The 22,251-nt window shown below is 35.5% G+C and overlaps 2 protein-coding genes across 7 annotated transcripts in view; one reads left to right on the forward strand and one right to left on the reverse strand.

The window, feature by feature from the left end:
* Positions 1 to 22,251, reverse strand: part of LOC105425541 (clavesin-2) — a 25,150-nt gene that overhangs the window by 2,346 nt on the left and 553 nt on the right. Inside the window, exons 1-6 of one of the 3 annotated variants that reach the window (XM_089084113.1) lie at positions 10,045 to 10,329; positions 5,383 to 5,488; positions 2,597 to 2,791; positions 1,535 to 1,739; positions 966 to 1,089; positions 346 to 558 (exon numbers count right to left, since the gene is read on the reverse strand). In XM_089084113.1, coding sequence (XP_088940239.1) covers positions 346 to 558; positions 966 to 1,089; positions 1,535 to 1,739; positions 2,597 to 2,753 — 699 coding nt within the window. In that variant the 5' untranslated portion in view covers positions 2,754 to 2,791; positions 5,383 to 5,488; positions 10,045 to 10,329. Of the gene's footprint in view, positions 1 to 345; positions 559 to 965; positions 1,090 to 1,534; positions 1,740 to 2,596; positions 2,792 to 5,382; positions 5,489 to 10,044; positions 10,330 to 22,251 lie in introns of those variants that run through there. The other 2 variants (XM_089084112.1, XM_089084114.1) reach the window with 2 other exon arrangements.
* The window catches only part of LOC105425533 (androgen-induced gene 1 protein), an 18,979-nt gene continuing 11,632 nt past the window's right edge, over positions 14,905 to 22,251 (forward strand). Inside the window, exons 1-2 of one of the 4 annotated variants that reach the window (XM_089084117.1) lie at positions 14,905 to 15,299; positions 17,537 to 17,705. In XM_089084117.1, the coding sequence (XP_088940243.1) occupies positions 17,550 to 17,705 (156 nt within the window). In that variant the 5' untranslated portion in view covers positions 14,905 to 15,299; positions 17,537 to 17,549. Of the gene's footprint in view, positions 15,300 to 17,536; positions 17,706 to 20,425; positions 20,710 to 22,251 lie in introns of those variants that run through there. The other 3 variants (XM_089084120.1, XM_089084118.1, XM_089084119.1) reach the window with 3 other exon arrangements.

A 22,251-nucleotide genomic window follows, 5' to 3' on the forward strand; every position in this document is an offset into this window, starting at 1 on the left:
AGTTTCGTCAAATATTCATTTTTTTTGAACAATATTTATTCTTACGCAAATTCACTTTTTCGATTGTATTACGAATTACGTCTTATTCTGTATTAAAAAAAAAAATAGATTAGAGTTGAATTATCAGTCCTATATATATATATATATATATGTATAGTTTCATTCTACAATTACGTATGACGATAAATTTTTATTACGACAAATACCGCAGGATTAAACTGTTTATGTATATACTATTTTACAATTATAATTATTTCTTTCATTCCGCACATTGAAATATGACGGACTATTACGTAATGCATTTCAAATTTTTTATTCGCGCATCGTCTACCTGCGTGACCTCACCTTGTTCCGCGTCTTTTCATCCAGAAACGGCTTCACCAATGCCAGAGTCGCCTGGACGTAGAGCGGCGCCGAAAGGAAATGTATCGCTTTGAATCGAGCAGGAAATCGCCCACGTAGAGCAGCTATTAGGTTTCGCAGAGCCGCTGCACCCAGTGCGCCACCCTGCCGTAACGAGAATCCGCTCCAGTCTACCACGGCAACGAAACCGGATTGCTGAAAAAAAGGAGCATAGGTCATCGTTAGGCGTTCAGGCGGCGTGTAATAATGCCATGGAAATAGACGTCGAGTCTGGACTGGGCGTCCCAGATGAAAACAGTTGAATGAAGCCAGCACTACCTGCCGTCATCTGAATTCAACGCTTCTGAGACATATCACTATCAAGAATATGTATATACTTTTGTATTAATACTGGACTTACTATACTATAATTCTTCATAATTTCTTCATAATTTTTATTATACTATAATTCTTCATAATTTCTTCATAATTTTTATACTATAATTCTTCATAATTTATCATTTTTTTTCAAATTTTGACTCTCGCGTTTGACCTTTGTTCTAAAAATAACATTGCCACTCGATAACAATTGATCGATTAATAGAAAGGGTGAAATGTTACACCTGATTTCGAGGATCCTGAATAAGTATCTCCAGAACTAAGAAGATGGCTCGTTGAACGGATAATGCGGGCACGGCTATGGGATCCCATTGCGACGCTAAAATAACCAGCACGCATCTGCCTTTCCTATATTGATTCAAGAATAAAAGAAAAAAAAAATAATAAGATTATAACGTAACTGAGTAGTCAAATATTATAAAAACCATACACTCCTTTCTTTTCCCAAGGTAAAAAATAATTAAAAAAAAAAAAAAATTAAATATTCGTTTTCCCCCCCCCCCCCCGAGAAAGCTCAAATTATCAAGCGAAAGCAGATGTTAAATGTTAACGTCATCAACTGTGTGTGTAAAAAAATTTACGTTAATACGTATTAAAATATACGTGTTAATTTTTACGCGTGGGACGAAATTTATCGCGTCGTTAATCACTCCTCTTTTCCGGCACGTACGCGACACGTGCCGAGTAGTAGCGAGAGAGATAAAAATAAACTTGGCGGTACGTGCGCTAATTTCTCGACACGTTTCCAGACAGAAGCTCCGTTCGTCCGTTGCGAGGGATTGTGGTTTCGTACCTGTCACGTGCGGGCAGAACACCCGGTATACCCGCGCGAAGGGCGCGCTGCAACGCCGGGTCCCGGGCGGTGAGATTGCCGAAGATATCCTGGCGGTGCGTTATTTGCGCCTGGTAGGCGGCTATCAGGGCCGCCGCCTGTTCCGTGCGGTACTTCCGGGCGAGCAGGAAGCGCGTGATGTACTCGTCTGTACAATGCTCCAGGTCTAGGAACAAACGTAGCCCGACCGTCATTGCGATGCCGTCCGCGAAGTGCCGGCCGCGCGCGACCGGAAGCGAGTCGAATGCGAATGTTTCCCGGAAGTGTGTTTTGTATGTGTTTGTGTGTGTGTGTGTGTGTGTGTGTGTGTGTGTGTTTGTATATATACATGTATATGTGTACATGTGTACGCATCACGCGTCGAACATATATAATATTTCCTCGGCGCCTTGACCGACGCCTACTTTTTAACTCGCCCTCGCAATTAAATGAAGGATCGCTGACTTTTATCCGGTTCAAGTTGGACATCTTCGATTGTTTGAAATATTAAAATTATCGAGTCTTTTTATTTATTGCTGTGAGTAAAACAATATTCGCAGTCCGATCTTGTACTTAAAGTCGTCTTAAGAAATTATTTCGGTTATTTAATGAAACTAGAAAGGAGAAGTTTCTCAAGATCATTTAAAATTAGATTTAAGATGATTTTAAATACAGCAATGAACTAACGAAAATCACTTTTATTTATCTAATTAATGCAATTCAGTTGATATTTAATCGTCAAATGATTATTTTATTTTCTGCTTTTACTTTACTTATTAAATATCAACCATTTCATCTTGATAAGAAAAAGAAAAAGTTGTCAAGGGGAAAGTTGTTGTGGAGTCGGAATTGCGATTCTTCGAACCGCGACAGACTTGTTGTTAAACTAAATTAAAATTAAATATTTTCTTAAAACCGGCTATGTTACTTGCTGTTATTTGTTAAATATTTTTATTTGGATGTTTTCACGGGCGTGTCACCGAATTCGAAAAATCGGTTTAGAAAATCGCGGTACGGTGTGTACTTGACATAATTCCGTCTTACCTACATCCGGCATTTGACGAAGTATAGATCTGACAGTCTTAATGGCCAGCTTCTTATCGCGCTTATCAAACCTGCCCCCGTCTTCGTAAATGCTACGGGCTAAGCTACTACGACCTCGTGCAGAATCGCACCACATGTATTCACAATACTCGGACATTTTGCTCCCGTTTTTGGACGCGCGTTAACGTCGTCAATCTGAAACATGACAATAAACAAGTCATTTTTTTTTTTAATAAATTTTTATAGCATAAATTTTCATAGCTTTAAATGCATTAAATGCATTAAATGGATCTCCAATGTGGATTTCTAACATTTTCGAAACGCACAACTTATACATAAAACAACTTGTACATAAAAAAAAATTTATACATAAAACAAAACATACATAAAAAAAAAAAATAGTTTTGCCGAAGCATTTAAAAATTTGATCAGATATATACAGATTTGAAGATAATTCTGTTAGCTCAATGAAATATTTATGTTAGAATTAATTGCTTCCGAATTAGTTGTTAAAATATTTAAAAATTTGCCAATAATAATCATTCAAATATCTTACATAATTATCTTGATGACTCAAAGAAATTTTCAGATATCTATTGAAATGTTTAATGCTTCAATAAAATTGTTTTCTTCGTGTAGAATTTAACATTAAAAATTCGTTTTAGCATACTAACACCCCAAAAAAAACGTGTGCAATGTGCAGATTTCTGAGCAGTCACATGCTTGGAAATATACAGGAACAAAGGAATCTTTTCAGATTTATCCTTTATTTTCTCGAAAAAAAAAAAATATAGTCATCATAAACATTCATCACAGAGTTGCTGTGATGAATGTTTACTATATGTGCTAATATTTACTATGACTATATATTTTTTTTCGCGTCGTGCGAGCGTTCTTTCGACCGGTTTAGGTATAATGCGTTCCAATTCCAACTCCAATAAATTGTCAAATTTACACGTGATATTCTCAGGGCGGCTACAACGTTTTTCGAATTATTAACGAGGCGGAGACATGCGGGTGACACACGAGGAGAGACGTGTGTCCGTCGGCAGAATCGGCAGACGCGCTCTGAATCATACGCCGGCGCATCGCGTTCAAGCACGACTGCACACCGGGCACAAAGAGGGACGTGTGTAACGTCCGATGGCTGATTTGCGAAGTGGCCTATGTAGACCTGGAAGCCGCTCCCATTGAATAAATAACTGGATTTATCTGGCGAATGTTTTCCGTTCGATAAAAGGCGATAATTCGCGTCCCTTAGTGCCTTAGGAAGTGACGCGAAATAATCGTGCACTATGTACAACTAAAGTAAACAGAGTGAATCTGACAGAACATTCGAGGTAAGAATATAACATAAAGCAATAAAACACGCGCAAATTTGGCAGCTATATTGCGGCAACATTGTTGCGGTGTTACAATACTGCAGCAATACTGCTGCAAGATCTGTACGTGCAGCACGCTAACTCGAGACCAATGCAAAGTTCAAAAACGTTGGAGCGTGAGACGATCTTGGACACTTTGTGTCGTTTGGGAAGGCTCGCTTCTTTTATTTCGCATTTCGCTTTTTCCTCACGCTCACCCAACGACGGCCCGGTATATTGCCCCAAGGATGATTCAGAGAACCGTCCTTGCATGAAGCGCGTCGTGCGAGCGTTCTTTCGACCGGTTTAGGTATAATTATTTCGCGAAAGTTTCGCATGACCTTGCAACAGGCGAGCGGGCGAGCGAGCGAGCGATCGATCGATCGATCGATCGATCGATTGATTCGCGATCCCTTCGCGCTTTCCTCGAGCGATTCCGCTCATCGGAACACGATCGAATCGCGATGGCGCGAAATTTCGCCGAGATAGCTGTGGTCGGAACGTCGAGATCCAATCCGTTCGCTGAAAACCTAACTGAGATCGGGGGGGGGGGGAGGGGACTCATGTTCCTCCAAGTGGGCTGCAGCGGAAAATTTTTTATTTTCAATCACACACATCGAAATAAACTAGTATCAATATCAGATTATTATTGTTAACGAGACAGCGCGGTTGAAGTGAACCGAGATGAGAGAGAGAGAGAGAGAGAGAGAGAGAGAGAGAGAGAGAGCCGAGATAAATGTACCGATAAAACCGCGAATGTGCTGATGAATGAAACTGAGCCGATATCCTGTCTGGCCACTCCGGGCCGGTTTTCAGAAACGGTACTCAGCCGTCTTGTGTGTTAATAAATAACATAAGTCATCCAAGTTATTATTGTTCGCGGTCTCCCTATCGCAGCGCGGATCTCGACTCGCAGAAATATTTCATACGAAAAACGGACTCTGTTATGATAAATTACGTTAAATTAAAATATTGTAATCGATTAGACAGACATCTGATCCAATGACGGAGACGATAAATAGAAATCGAAAAGAAACGATAAGAAAAGAACAGCTAAAGTAGAATTGCAACAACTGGATTCGTACCGTTACGTCAGATCTATTTCCGCGTCTCTCTCTCTCTCTCTCTCTCTCTCTCTCTCTCTCTCTCTCTCTCTGTGTGTGTGTGTGTGTGTGTGTGTGTGTGTGTGTGTGTGTCTACTTGGTAAAGTTTGTCGAACCGATAATTATTGCCTTGGCAACGCGGTAGAACGGGCGTGCAAATTGAAAGCGTCATAAAAAAAAGAAAGCAGATTACAGCAACTCCGAGGAGTTAAGAAACATTACGTAAGACGACAAAGGATACGAGATACCGAAATACCGGATAAGATCAACATGGATAAAAATCAACGGAATAAAAGGGACGGTGAGGTGATACCATACTCACAGTGCACACGGGAGCCTCTCTCTTATATATAAATCCCGATTCTCCGCAACCTAAGCTGGAATCGGCGGAGGTCGCAAACGGCGATGCACCTGCGTGTCCGAGCAAACTGTGAGCGCAATGAAGAGTTACTCGACTCGGCGGCGGCGTCGATTCGTTCGAAAGTGTCAGAGCGTTGAGAAATACGAGACGAGAGGAGCGAGGGGAAACCACAACGGGATTATAAGGCGCGCGAGAGGAAAAAAGAAACGGGACGGAAAGAGTTTGCGAGAAAGACGGAGACAGAGACAGAGACAGAGGCGGAGAAAGAGAGAGAGAGAAGAGAGAGAGAGAGAGAGAGAGAGAGAGAGAGAGAGAGAGAGAGAGAGAGAGAGAGAGATGGAGAAAGAGAGAGGAAACCCCGAAGCCGGTTACCGAGTCGCCGCTGACTCATCGCTTCGGGTTCTCCCTGCACCCCCGCTATTGTGATATCTCTGTTGCCTTCCGAAAAATTGATCACGATCCACCACGCGGGATATTGGATTGCGTGCGGCTGGCGCCATGATTATTGAGCGCCGTCTAGGATGACACGAGTGGGTGAACTGAAGTATGATGTACTTAACTTTACATCTTGACGCGAACCAAAAAATTAAATTCCAGGCAGATTGAGAGATCTGCACAATTCGTAAAATTTCCTTATGACATTCATCTAATAAGGAAAGCAGGAAAGAATATTTTTGTTGACAAATCTAAAAATTTGGCCAAATCTGAAAATATTATAATTTTGTTGAATTTTCAAAATTATCCTAATATTCAAATTGATTGTTAGAAAATAAAGAATTGATAAATTTTGCAGTATTAAGAAATAAGAAATATGAAATCCGAATAATCTAGAGTCAAAATTTATAATGATGACATAAATTAATTTTAGAAGAAAAGGATCGTACTTACTAAAAGGAGTAATTTTATATCAAGATAATCCAAATAATTATTTTTATCCAAATAATTACTTCTTTCCCAATTTGGTAATGAATAACGAGTTAATAATCTGTAACTCAAAGTTGTAAATGTCAAGTCAAATAGATATAGATAGTTATCTTCATGAAAAATTGAAGATTACAGAATTTATAGATGATCCAAACAGAATCTTCAAATTTGTCTGTGAAATTTAATTTAATTTTATTTCATTTTATTATGCATCAAATCTACATTACAATGAGAATTTTGACAGATTAAGGAAGCAGAGTAGTAACACAACAGAGTGTACACAAACAATAAGGCGCCAGCGCTGCTATGAAGCCCATTATGTAATAAATACATGAAACTAGAGAAGACGGAATGATAAAATATCATAATTAAAGAAATCATAATCATAATTATAATCATAATTAAGGAAAAAACACAAGGACAAGAAATAATGATCAAATTATAAGGCATTTTGTTATGCTCGCACGAAACCAGAAAAATATGGGACAAATAAAAATTTCCACGTCGCAAAACTGTCAGCCGTCGCTGACAGTGTTCGATGGATCGAACGTGTGGAGAATTTACCAGATGTTCGTCATGAGACCTTCACCGCTGAACAATAGCGCACCGCTGAACAATATCGGTCGCAAAAGCTTGAGTAGTATTTTCGCCGTGTGTATACGTCGTGCGCATTCCTTTGCATGTACATACATGCGGCGATATGCACAGCGCAAAGTGCGATGCGATGCGATGCGGATAAGGAACAAACGCAGAAGTAGCTTACGCTAAAATGCCGCGTAACGCGAGCTAATGCTTGTAAATTTAAACCCGTTTCGCTATCGCGACACAAATATACTCTGCGCTTCGGCCGTGCTTTAATTCCCGGCTAATAGCAACGCGATCGTTCATGGCGTTAACGAAAATGTTCACCGCGTGATTTTTGCATGCGTTTCCATTCGCGAACATGGAGAGAACAGTTTCGCTGAATACAGCTTTGAAAAAAAAAAGAATTTTGTCGAGTCATCAAAGTAATTAAAATGTAAAATGTCCAAATTAGTTGTCAACATATTAAAAAAATTTTGCAATATTTTCATCATATTTAAATGTTCTGCATAACAATTTGGATTGGCCCGACGAAATTAATTTTCAGATTTGTATCTGGCCAAATTTTTAAATCCTATCGGCAAAATTGTTTTTCCGAAAGCGATTACCTAGTCCTAGTTTCCCACAGTTTTGAAACAATGAGCGTAAAACCGTGAATCTCGGATTGAGAGATGCATGAAAAAAAGTAAATTTTTCGCGTTGCTTTAGAAGTACGACGACGTCGTTGTCGTCTATCTACGGACACGCGATACATAATGTATATTTAAATATGCATGACTCAAACCCATATATTAAATCGTGCGGAAGAGTCCGTCAATTATAAAGAGTCTTGACTCTTCTCAGTATCATCCAACCGGTTATTAGGGATATTATCGGAAATCTTACCGAGGAAATGCGATATGGGGGGGGGGGGAGGGAGAAAAAAAAAAAATATTCGCGCAATTATGTCAGACGTCGTAATAATGAGGCTAAGGATGCATGAATTACAGATAAACGCAGCGACCTTCCCGATAACTTTTGCCGATTAATTCGGCAAGATGTAAACCAAAGCGTAACGAAATCACTTAAAAACGCTATCAGTTAAAATAAAAAAAAAGAAGGGGGGGGGGGAAAAGTACAATTTATAATTTCACTGACGATACAATTCGGTGACGAATTTGCGAAACATCTCTCTTCTCTCGTCTATCCGGAAGTCGCTCGGCTTTGTCTGAAATGTGTGTTTTTTTCGCGTATTCGGTCGTATGACGCATGACGATGCAACAGCAGGTATATACAACGCGTCTGTACGAGGAAAGAGTTGCGTAATGTGTAACGGTAAAAACGCCGTATGGCAGCAATAAGAAATTGCCCGTTTCCTTCATTCGCGCAGTGAGAGTCTAGCGTTAGCTCATTACAAGTTTAATAATTAGTATACAATAAAAAAATATCCTGCGCGGTATCTGTCGAGCGTACTTGAGACATTTTACCTATTAAGAATTTTCATTGAGTTGTCTTAAGAGATATCGTCGGATATTACTTCATATGAAATAAAAAACTTTTTGAAGTAGAAATGTTAAGAAATGTAAATGAAAAGTTTTTTTCTTTCATTTGTAAAATTTTAATTGCAAATCGTTGGACATATTATCTATAAAACAGTAAGAAGACAAGCGATGCGTATATTTTTATGTAATCTCATTGGATAAATAAAATAAAATACAAAATTGTAATTTTCGAAAAGGCTAATATTAAAAATGTTTTGTACAGAAGAAAAAATGTCATGAAGATAATTAAAATATTCAATTGAATTGAAAAGAATTACTATATAATAAAGTTAAAATAAAAAATTATCAAATCGTATTGAACAAATCCAAACATAAATAAATTAAGCAACAGTAACGTAGTAACCTTATCGAAATCATATATACCTTTAATCTTGTATCGCGTAATACCTCTAAATTTAAGATTTTTTTCTTTAATTGAAAAAAAAAAACTTCGAACTTAGAGATACTATAGATTAAGAGTGTAGATTTAAGATATTTCTTTTTTTCAATTTGGAACAAGCATGTTACAGACTTTCGATATTAATCGTGATATGTCTCTACTTTGCGCAAACTATCCCAAAGGGGGCTTGTGCCTCTGTTAAATAAACGCTGATAAAAACGGCGATATATTATTCACGTAATCGGCGCGAAAGCCCCAACGATAGGACCGATCGATTTCTGTGTCAGTTTACATCACTTTTAGTTTCTTTTTACCGCGTTCGCGCGTATTCAATCACTTCACGAATGGCGCACTGTTTTAAAATAATATCTAAAAAAAGAGACAGTTGTCTAATAAAGAAAAACATCTCTTCAAGAGCAAGAGCATGTAAATATATATATATGAAGATTCTTGTAAAAAAAAGAAGACACAACAGATATCGCCCTCAGCAGGATACATAAGTCTTGCATGTAATTCAATATGTTTAAATATGCTGATCTTTTATGGTCACACAACCGCACGTCTTTCTGTGATGTACTCTCACCAATTTTGGCCTAATTACAACTCGCACGATCACGAATTGCACTGTAGTATAATATGTATAATAATAAATTTCATGATTATTATATTTATAATAATGTCACATTATTCTAAAGATTGTTTCGAGATTAAACTGTGCAAATTTTATTACGATTACCAGACGGTAATTTCAGATAGGTCGAAAGTAAAAAAGTTACAGCCTTGAATGTGTCCGCCAAAGATCGGACTCTGAATGGGTCAAAAAAAAAAAAAAAAAAAAAAAAACGGTGGAACATTTACCAGAAGTCTAGATATATAGTATAATACCTTGACACTCTCAGCAGAAGTAATTAAATACATGTTTATGCGCATGAATATATATGTTATATATTCATGCGAATAAATATGTATTTGATATATAAATATATGCATATATATCCTATATAACAGAAATGCGCCATAAATACATTAAAAATATCGCGATATCTTCAGGATATCCCTTTGTACACGACAATTTATATGCATTTCTTTGAAAAGCTTTACGCGACAAAAGTTCGTTAGAATCGTACCAATGAGATCGTCATCGCAAAAATTGTCACAGCACTTAAAGCTACAGAGAATTTCGTGGGGTTTCCTTACTTCGCACTACACGTCGCAGCAAAGTGTACGGACGGTGTTTCGGACGAGGATCGAAAGAGGTCCACTGGAAATCGCACCGCGATCAGAGAATGGTGCAAATGCGTCCAATTGCGGAGGTCGGTCGTGCGATCCGACGATTATTGCCGACGCATCGTCGTCGCGAATTCCCGTTCGCGTTCCACGGATTGGCGCGCGTGCCGATTTGACCGCTACTTGCCGCGTGTCAACCGTCGGGAAAACGCCGCTCGAAACGTCCGCCGCGAAAGTCCAGTGATGGTTAGATGGAGGGACTTTCCCCCACCTTACTTTTCCCCACCACTCGACCGCTCCCGCCCGCTCCCCCCCCACCCCGCGCCACTGGCGGTCACGTGACTGCAGACTCGAACTTGTTAGACGCAACGAGAAACATCAATTTCTTTTCTTATTTCTAACAAGTATTCTCTGCCATATTTTTATTTCGCAATTTTTCTAAACTATTTAAATAAAAAAATTACAAAACTATTATTACGGAATTACAATATTTATATCATATTTTATTCGTTATCGAACGCTACAATGATACTTTTCATAATTTCTCCATTGTCCTTGCAATGTTGATCTTCACATAATCATTAACATTACAGATGGATGTAAATTAATAAATGTTTTTGCAGCCATATATGAATTGCATTATTTGGCCAGTATTAATATTCGCATTATTTGCTTCGATGTATGCTTCGATATATTCCTTTTCGTAGTACTCCGAATGACAGGAACCAGCACGCGTCCAATTAAATATACACACTACTGAGGATCACGTGACGTCCGCGCGCTACTGCGCAGGCGCGAAAAATCCCCCATTTGACGCGATTCAAAATATGCGGAGAACGATCGGTCGGCACCGAGCGAAGCCGCCGCTCGATGAATACAATGATAGATTGACTGTATTGGTTCAGGGCCGTGACTAAAATGAAACCAAAGGCTAAACAAACTAGAGGTAATTGTCCATTGCGCGGCTCGACGAATCAATAAGAGGGTATAATCATTCTCGAACGTTATCGATTGTCACCTTAGTGTTGCACTTACGTCATGGGATTATGTTAATCTATGTAAAACAATGGTCGATTGAAAAACTGTACGTGAAAAAAATAATTGATGCAGAATTTCCAATCTGTATTGAACGTTCCATTATAATGGAACTATTCTGCGTGCCTCGTTAAATTTTGAATTTTTCTGGTTAAAGGTAAAAGATTATTTAGTGACAGATTGCCTCTAAGATTGCCTCTTAGTAATTTCTATAAATCTTTCTAACCATACAATATCTTTTATGTCAGTATTTTTTCAAAGTTTATTATTTATTTGGTAATTCCTTACAGCATTTCTTAAATATAATCATTTTTTTCTACTTAATGTGAAGAGATTATTTTTGAAGTTAGTTGCAAGTTATTTTTGTTTAAATCTATAAATTAGAATTTTATTTGTTATTTCTCAAAAACTTTATGAACTACATAGTGACAATTTGGTTTAAATAGAATTATAATTTTTCACATAAATCAAATTTTTCTTATTTGATTTAATTATTTTACAAAATTCAGATATCATAAAATTATAATAGTCTTTCCGTACATATTTTCTGGAAAATTATATAACTAGACAATAAAAAACAATTCAATGTCGAGAGCAAAATTTCAAATTGAACATCATTCGATATTTTTCTTCTCTGTTAATAATGTCAGATTCTGTATTTTGTTATATTTCTGCTAAGAAACTTTGTTATCGACAAAGTATTGCTAGTATTGTAGTTTTGTTTAATTCCGACAGCACAAAGAGCGCTGGACATTTATACAAATGTGTAAAATATGTAATCAATATCTACGCATAAATTATACGTAATGTATCTAATATCTAAATAATGGGTAATTTGTGCAACATCAAAGCGATAGACTATTTTATGTTAATTTTATTATTAAATAAGTAATTATTAAAATTAAATAATGTACAATAAAGCATGATTTATGCAGGAATATATGTACACCGCCTTTTTTCTGTTTTTTCTAATTTTTATTAGTTTTCATTATACTGTCTATATAAAAAAAAGTTTGTATAAAACATTATATAAACAATTCGCGTAGAATACTTTCGAAGTTTCTGCAGTTACTATTTTCAAAAGAAAGAATTAGTACATTTACGAGTATTATCCGTATCATGATATATCGTTAAATGCCAATGTTTCGTAAGTCATTATCAAGTCCCTCCTCGCTCTGATAAAGAAACCTGCAATGTTCACAGAATGTTGGTATTTAACAATGTATCATGACGCGAATAATATCCACAAAATGTATTAACTTTTTTAATCCATGTAGAAATTATTTTTAAATTTATGACAGAATTTTGTCAAAAATTCTGTTATATAAATATTAATAGTTCAATTAATAATTCATCAAATTTTTTGTCAGATTTTATAGATTATTTATAGATGTTAGATTTAAAATTTTTATATTCTTATAAAATGGAAAAAAATAAAATATGCAACTTTGCTGTACTAAGATTTTCTTATTTAAATATACGCCAATATTTTACTTAAATATTATTTATATTAAATATTGCAAAAATTAAAAAAAACAAAATTTAAGAATACAACAGCTTTTTTGTCACATATATAATGGTTGATGATTATAATAAAAGCAAAATATAAAAATAAACTTTAAAATACATGAGTTTTGTATATATTATGTTAACATGTATTCAGTAATATTAATGTAGTTAATCTTTCAGAATTGAGTACCACGTGACACATCAAAATTGTGAAACATTTCAATAATTGTTTTGCAAACATGGTGACATTGCGATGATGATTTTTATATAATTTGTGGAGGAATACGGTTTATATAAATTATTTATATATTCATTTATATGCCAGAATCTATGGTGTGCTATGAAACTTAAGTACTTTCTCCTTCAGGCGCATTTAACTTCGAATGTATTCAGCCATAATAAGTATTTCATAATACAAAAATTGAATCTCTCGTTTATGTTTAAGATCTCATGAGTACCGTAAAGTGATTTAAACAAAATTTTTGATTTATGTAAATGAAATATTTTATCAGAATCTATTATTATATTTTATATTATTCTAAAATAATAACTCATATTATAAGTGCAATATGATCTTTATAGATAATAACAAATAATATATATATATGTACATTTACTCAAGGGCATAATTATATAAATAATAATAATATAAATAATAATAAAATAAATAATAATATAAATTATTATCAACAATAATTTATAATTATTGCAAATATTCTCAGCTTTGACGAACATTTTAACTTTGATGAATAATAACAGATAATTATGCCCTTGAGTAAATGTACATATATATATATATATATATATATATATATATATTATACGAATAAATGTACATAATATATATTAAACTAAATTTAAAATGATTAAATTTTGATAATGATTTTAATTTAAAAAAAAAAAACCTTCATATGTCGTAAAATATCTTTAATTTTTTTCACAAAATTGTTTATTTCTTATAAATAAACATTTATTTTTACGTTATTTTTACCATAGGCAACATGAAACAAAATAAATAACAAAATTATTAGCTATTATTGGCTAATATAAGTCGTTTATTCTAATTGCAAGTCATTACGAAGTGGGTTGTATTCACTTACACTCCAGTACGATATCGTACATTTAACAAAAAAAAATATCTTTTATTGTATCCGGGAGCACAGATCCGGAATCATACAATCTGTACTGACCTCTCATATCACATGTACAAGGTTTCTTCAGAGACATCATTATATTATATCACTAATTGGAGCTGTGATAACTGCGATAACTTTGTAAGTCATTTCTTAAGTAAACATTTCTTTATTTGAGAATGTTTAATTATGCGTATATACATATATATATATATATATTACAAATATTATATCTGATTGACATTTTTATTAATGATATATATATTTTATTTAACATTTATTATTCTACCGTTTTTCGATTTTGTTACTTCAAGTTAGTAAAAATTGACGACAAGGATTAGTTGCAATCATAATTTTTTGATTTTTCCGAAAATTGGCTATAACGTGTTTTATTATTCAACATAACGTTGTTCTTACGTGTACATGTGTTTTAAACCAGAATGTAGTGATCATGGGCATATCCAGGAAGTACAAACTCCTTCAAAATTAAAAGAAGAAAATTATAGTAAAGTTAAAGTTATGTTTAAAAAAACTTAATATTTTTCTCACTCGAAGTCAGGAACAAGGAGATTCTAAACTCTAAAATATCCAAGAAAGCAATTCATTAACACAAGAAATTGCTATTTATATATTAAAAATTGATAATAACCCTTCTCCCCCCTGAAACAAATTTTGGATACGTCCATAATAATTTTTTCAAGCTTGTATCTTCAATGAATACAAAATATTGCTTTTCTTATAAATAACCCAGCTTTTAAAACACATTTTTTCCAATAATTAAATTAAAAATTTTTGAAAATTATTTATTTCACACGTTATTATATTTGGATTTAAACTGCCAAAATTCTCATTTTTCTCTCTCTCACGCATGTCAATCTCTTCTCCAATTCTTCTTCCTGCAATTATGCAGAAACGTTCAGTGTTCGTCACAGTCCTCTTTTTTTTTTCATATATTCTCACTCGTCGTCTCTCTCTCTCTCTCTCTGTCGAGAAGCATGCGTCTTCCGGCATGCTCTCTTCCTTTCATCCTCGCTAACTTCCCGCGACGCTTTTCCGTTAACGCGCCTCGTGCTTCTCCCACCAGATAGAAAGAAGTGAGCGATTCTCGTTAGCCTTGATAGAGTAGATGAGCAGAGCGGCAGGCGCTACAATTCCGCGCCTAATAATCGCGTAATTCTCGATCCGCCTGGTGCACTCGCGCATCGTCGATCGCGGTCGAAGCGCACCGTCGTTATCCTCCTCGTCGTCGCGTTGATAAACAGTGATCACGGGACGTCTGTTAAGCGTCTCTCTGAGCCCGTCTCGGACCCGCAGTTTAATCGCGACGCGACATTGACAACGTCATCGTCCCGCTGATAATCGCGTGTATTTGCCCCCCCCCCCCCCACCGTTTGTGACGGTGCTATCGAACTTTTAATAACACACGCGCCGATTAAACGCGAGCAGTCGTTCGTCGCTCGATCAGTCAGTGCGAATTCAACCAGGCGCGCTCTCTTTGGCTTGACACGCGACGTCTGACGGCTTATTATCAACGACGTAATAGCAGAGGTAACGCAGACGAATTATATCCAGGAATGAGTCAGGAATTTTCCACTCTTCCGCGGCAGCGCTATTAAATTCCCGGCGAAAAATCGCTCTTATTGAAAGTTCAATATTAATTGAAGATTTAATTATTCCACTTGATTGTCATCATCTTCCTTCCTCGTCTTTCCTGACTATACATCTGGATGGAATGTAAAAAGAAATAATTTTTTTTTTTTTTTTTTTAATTTCATGTAGATATAATCTCAGTAATTTATAATTATTATATTTATATTTATTATTATTATTATTATTATTATTATTATTATTATAATGTGATTATTGACGAGACGTGTAAAAAAGCGGAAGGAATGTTATTCTGAAAACTTCCAGTTTAAGCTTCTTTCTGCACTCGTCGCGAAAAATGATTACGCTGACGCTCTAGCAATATGACAATCGAGAACTCGGCCTTTATCGTTTTATTATCGTAAATGATTATTAAGTGTAATAAGTGCCTGCAATTGACAGTCCAAGTCTTGTCATTTGTGTAACAGAGTCGAGTTAGAAATTGTCGGATGATTAAAATTTATTTGCGATTATATTACGGTCAAGGTTGCCGATAGAAAAAACTGTTTCTTCGCCATGCCGCGGATGTGCATCGTGTTGCATGAAGAGATTTTGTGGTTTCGACAACCGGTATTGTTTCTTGACTAAAACTCTCATAGCTGTGAGAACGCACCTGTGCACCTTCGATGCACGGCGGAATTACAGATATACACGACTCATTGTCGTTGAAGTCGCGGAAGAGATACCGTTGAATCGAGAAGTTAAATAACTACTCGCAGAAGCACTCGTCTGCATCATGCATGAAAGACGTAGAATGAATTGCGCTATCTAAGAATCCTAATTCTCTCGCTCTCAATAATCTGTGACTTCAAGATATAGAACGTTAAACTAATATTATTGAGTCTTTTGCATTTAAAAGAGTTTTATCCTCTTTGTTTATTTAAATAATCGTTACATATTTTATTAAAAATCATCTTGAAAAAATATGTATATGTAAACATGTATGTGTATGTATATGTAAATAATTTATCTGATAATAATGTTGTCTGAAGACAACAAATTGAAATATATACATAATTATGTATCAAGCTCTTGGAAAAAAATTGTTTAAAAAATTGTGCAATCTTAAATAGATGATTATGTCCGATATTACTTGTGTCGAGAGACACAAGTCGTGGCTCGTCGTCAAGTGTGAGCGCCAGCGCTTCATGAATATAAATTATAGAATAATTGATATGTAAATAAGAGCAAATTAATTCTTTATGATGTATTTATGATAACTTGGCATTATGATGACGTGGCATTTTTTCATATCAAAAGATTTCGCTTCGATCAAAATATCTTCCAAGGTTTACTTGGATTTATCTGCAATTTATCTAATATTATCTATTATCCATTATTGTGATCTAACATAATAATGATTTTAGATTTGGCAAAAGCTTTATCGTTTGAATTTATCACGCACGAGGATAAAATATTTCTAGCACTCCATCAATAAATTTATTTACATCAAATCTGTTCCATAGATAAGTAATATTTTTTTATTTTAATTCATTTATTTGGTCTATGCAAAAATATAAAAATAGTATATGTGTCAGTTTAATGTAAGAAAACATCAGCGTTGCATTTCAAGATTATAAATACACGTAAATAAAATTAAAATATTTTATAAATGTTTTATAAAAATATTTTATAAGTTTGACACGAATTATAGATTCCAAAAAACAAACTTGATCTTTATTCTTTTCCTTTCTCTCTCTCTCTCTCTCTCTCTCTCTCTCTCTCTCTCTCTCTCTCTCTCTCTCTCTCTCTCTCTCTCTCTCTCTCTTTAAAGATATATTTATATTTCATATTTCTTCAAATATAAAATTATTAGACATAAAAACAAATTAGTTGATATAAAAACTCACACGACCGCCGAGCAACTGCTCCAAGTTGTATTTACGCTGAACGAAGCGAATATCAAATATGTGTAGAATTGCAACGTTTAAAAATCCCAACACTTAGAAAGACAAATCGTAAATACAACTGCAACCTGGAAAAATTAATTTTCTATAAAATTTTATTTTACTTTAATTTATCTTCTAAAATCTCTAATATTCGTATCAATACCATGACGTAATTTTGTGCTCTTAATTCAACATTTTACCTTACTCTCGCAATTACATCGTACTTATGTGCACGTTTAAATTTGACAGAATCTGATCAAAAATGCCGGATATTAACATGGTGGTCCATCTGGTCAATCTAATGGCTTACAGCTTCACGCTGTATTATTCCTTCTACATACTACACATTCCTTTTCTCGTGAACAAATTTGACAAATTTGACCCTGGCCAATGGAAGTATCTAACGATGTGGGATGTGGTAAGTCATATTTTCGTCTGAATCATAAATTTATCCTTGCTCTCCCTTTGAATAAAGCATCATATGATACGTACATATTATATTTATTATTATAAAATATTATAAAATATCTAATATGTAAAATATATAAATATTAAAAGAAAAAAAGATATGATACGATGGGCAATAGTAAAGGTAATGAGAATCGATGCTGTAAGTGCGCAATTATGTATGTTTAATTTTAATTTCGTTTATTAATAAAAAACGAAACATTTCGATTCGAATTTAAGTCATCTTCAGTGACTTCACTACAAAAATGTGATAAAGATATACTTTAGAGTTTAATCGGTGAACTCAATCAATAAAAAAATAATGTTATATATTGCTTACATCAGCTTGCTGACGGCATTGATTCTCATTAATATTAAAATATATAACATCCGTATGTATAAGAAATACATATGTCTATAATTATTGATTTCTTGATAAGAAAAAACTTATTTAAAACAAGTCAAATAAAGCACGTTTTATTATTTATGATTTTATACTGCAATATATTATACATACTTGTATTTATATCGCGCGATAAAAATGGCTGGTAGGATGATAAAAAGATCAAGATCATTTTTTGCAGAAAATATTTTTTATGAATAATAAATTTACACTATAACTTCTACGCGCAGCACAGACAATCTTTTTTCATTATTTTCTTGATATTTTCCTGATTTTCTCGATAGGTCATCAACAATATGTTGTGTTACATGTAACACAACTTAATATTGATATTATTAGATATTACAAATATACAATATATATAAAATTTGAATTTTTAATTAACCTCAACATAAAAGATATCTCTACGACATAGTTTTTTGAAGGGACATTTCTTCCGAATTCCTTTTGTCTGTAAACGAATTTGAAAATGAATTGTAAAAACTAGTAACGTTAGACATATAAATATTATTGTCATTTTCTATCTCGATTGATCAATCAGAACTGGAAATGGAGATTAAACGATTCTACAAGCTTCTATATATTAAATCCATCAAATTCTTTTATAGTCAGTTAATTCACGAATTCGATTGCCCAAGTTCTGCTCGTGACATACGGCTATGATAGAATCCTTGTTAAACCAGATTTTTTTTTTTTTATTGATACAGTTGCGAATCGACATTAAATAATAAAGAAATATTGATGCTCTTTCCAGCGTAAATTGCATCTTCAAAAGTAAAAAATTACATAAATTTATATCACTTACATTATATGCAAAATAAATTGATCCTGATTCTACCTGTTTTTACATTAGTCAACATATAGTTTACTTTTCTGTCAACTTTTTGCATTTCGAACGAAAATATGTTTTATATATAATTATTGATTGTTAGGTTAATTGATAAAATTTTACAGATACATTTTATCAACATTATATTATCTACTGACTCTTTTTTTATAAAAAAAGGTATTATACAAATTGAGTTAGTTTTTATCATGTAGCTGACAGTATCAGGTTTATCATTGATGTATTCAACAAATAAATTATAAACAGGTTCCAACATGTTTAGACGTACATATTTGAATATATAAATACTTAAGTGTTACTTAATCTGACTGCTGTAAAAGAAATAAAAAATTAATCGAGATTGTGCTAAAAATTTCAAGTTTTTTAACAACAGATTAATTAATTTAAAAAAATTAGCAATTCTGTGATACTAACAATTCGTTGTAAAGTGTAAAGTGTTTCGATTTTATAAATTGATTGTCGATTGGAAAAAATAATTTTTTATCTTGCATTAGTACATCGGAATATATCACTGTTATTATGAAATAAATAAAATATCAATAAATCAAAGCCAATTGGATTGGATGCTCTGTTGTTTCTTAGCTAAAGTTGTGACTTAACTAAAGTGAAAATGTTCTATTCACTATTGTTTCCTTCTACACTATTGTGTCATCAACTTTGTGTAATTCCAAGTTTCCATAGAAAGTCTAGACGTAGATCTTGTTCAGAGTGATAAATTGCTCTCTCTCTCTCTCTCTCTCTCTCTCTCTCTCTCTCTCTCTCTCTCTCTCTCTCTCTCTCTCTCATTCGCTCGCTCGCTTTTTCTCTTCTCCCTTTCTTTTCTTTTGCAAGATAATTTCGTTTCCCCAGAGATAGCTTTATTGAAAGATAAATTAGGTAAACTTTTCGTATTCATAAAGAAATGCGCATCTTCTAACTTTGAACATTAAAAACGAGTAGAGATAAGAGAAGTGGATAAGAGAAACACGCCGCAATAACAAAAAGTAGACATATCGGGAGCATTTCAGCGTTTGAGCGTTGGAGGTTCGAAGGAAAAACCGGTGAATCAAGAGCATAGGTAGAGTTTCCACCTCACACAGGTAGAAATTGCAAAGTCCCCCCCCCCCTCCCCCTCCACAAACGGTAGACTTGAGAAGACGCCTACACAAAGGAGGCATCTCCGCTCAAGGTCCGCGTGAGCAGCGGCGGGAAATAAAATACGCGATCGATGTCCGATCGCGACGATCGATCCGGGACCGACGATCTCGGCCTCAGGTTGTCCCGAGGTTGGTTCGTGAGAATTTTCCCAGCGCAGCCGCGGAGACGCTCTCTCGCCGAGGCCGGCGTCTCTCAGAGCCGACGAGGGCGCGGGCGACCTCCTCCTGGAGGAGAGATGGGGAGCAGGCGCGATTCGGGGTAGGGCGCCCAGGAGATCTAAATCCACCACTGCCACGTTCTCCCTTCCATCCTTTTCTCCTGTGAACGCGGCCGCATGAACCAGTGCCAAACGCACGCACGCTGCGGTCTTTTCTCCCTTCCCACCCGTCGTTTTACTCCATTATCCGTCAGTAAGTCGCGGGCCGCCGACACGAGTGTGCTCGAGGTGTGTTCTGTGCTACCACGTGATAAAACGCGACGGTATCCCGCGCTCCGAGAGGGAGAAAAAAAAAAAAAGAAAAGGGCAAGACGCCGCGCGCCGCGTCATCAATCGCTTTTAAGAGTCGAGGCGCGCGTTTTTCGCACCAAGTAAGGGTAGATCGATCGGTACCCCCGAGGTCATAGAGACACGGCCGTGTGTGGACCGATTAAAAATAGGGTTTTTCTCTCCGTTTCTCTCTCTCTCTCTCTCTCTCTCTCTCTCTCTCTCTCCTTCTCGCTCTCGCGGGCGTGTCGACGATAAAAGTAGAATCTGACCCTCCCTTAACGCGTGTCGCACACGCTCGGGCAAGGTGTAGACGAGCGAAGACGATCGCCGCGAAGTCCGGATTCTCCGCGGATACCGTCCGCGCGCGCGGAGAGTGCGATTCTCCGCGTTCGTTGCGACGGACGCGGATTCCGTTCTCTCCGTCGCGGACGAGCCTCCGTTCACGACGACGAGAGGAGGTTAGGGTGTTTGCGGACGCGCACCGCGTCCCCAGGATGCGCCCGTCCAGAGCCAGCGCGGCTAGATCGAGTGACGTGGTCCGGACTTCGACCGCGTCACGCGATGACGGGACACGTGGTGCGGTCGTGAAACCGCGCGAAAATATTGTTTCGGAAAAACGTGGGGGAGAATAAATATTTGCTGCAAACGCGAGAATTTAAATGAGAAGAACGGGAAGGAAAAGACCGCCACAAAGATTTGAAAAGATCTCTCGTTGATTCTCGGATTCTCTCTCTGTCGCGAATTCCGTCGTGTCAATCTCGAATTGAATTTCATTACTGATGGTTTTATCCAGCATGAACGAGTTCATTTTCTGTTCATTTTTTTAATTAATTCCGAATGACGTAAACGGAAAAGAATTCCAAATTAATCGAGGCAAGACCGGTGTGACCTTTGGAAAAAATCTTTCATTGACTCTCCGTCTGACGGCGGGCTGATATCGATCTCCGTTTAAATCTTTCAGAGTTTATCAGCGAACGACAATTGTTTTCTATTCAATTTTATTCATTTATTCCGCAGTCTAATCGATTTTTTATTTTAAATCGACTTCGAAAATTTATTCGAGTAGAAGAAAAAGTGATGACATTAAAGTGACGTCAGAATTCTTTGATAGCCGTTTCGGCGATAATTTTTATGTCATCATGACTTTGTTTTGCTTAGATAATTAATTAAGATACAACATTATCTCTTTTACCATTTCGTATGGAGAACTTAGTCGCATCATCTTTAATTCATCAAATTTTGTGAAGATTGCGGAGATTATTATCGCAATCATCTGAGAGACAAGAAACAGTAAGTTGTAATCACGAGACGCAATTGCAATTTATTTCTTTTTAATCGAAAATCCAATGCAGATTATTTTAGAAAGAAATCTGTAGTGATTGATTTAAGAGAAGAATTGTAATAAATCATTGCGAGAATAATTAAATAAATCATATCGACATCTCATTCATGCTAAAAAATATTTGATTTTTTAAGAGAAACCTAAATAAAAGTATTGAAAAAAATTTATGCCTTTTAATCAATTTGGAACATTCATATTTTATAATAGTCATCTGAGTGAATAAGAAATTATAATCTATATTTTGCGAATTATATTTCCGATTCTTCTTATTTTGCCGGAAAATCACGTTTCAGGTTTATAA

This window comes from Pogonomyrmex barbatus, unplaced genomic scaffold, assembly GCF_055798465.1.
Source record: "Pogonomyrmex barbatus isolate J1 unplaced genomic scaffold, ASM5579846v1 scaffold8, whole genome shotgun sequence".
Lineage (NCBI taxonomy): Eukaryota > Metazoa > Arthropoda > Insecta > Hymenoptera > Formicidae > Pogonomyrmex > Pogonomyrmex barbatus.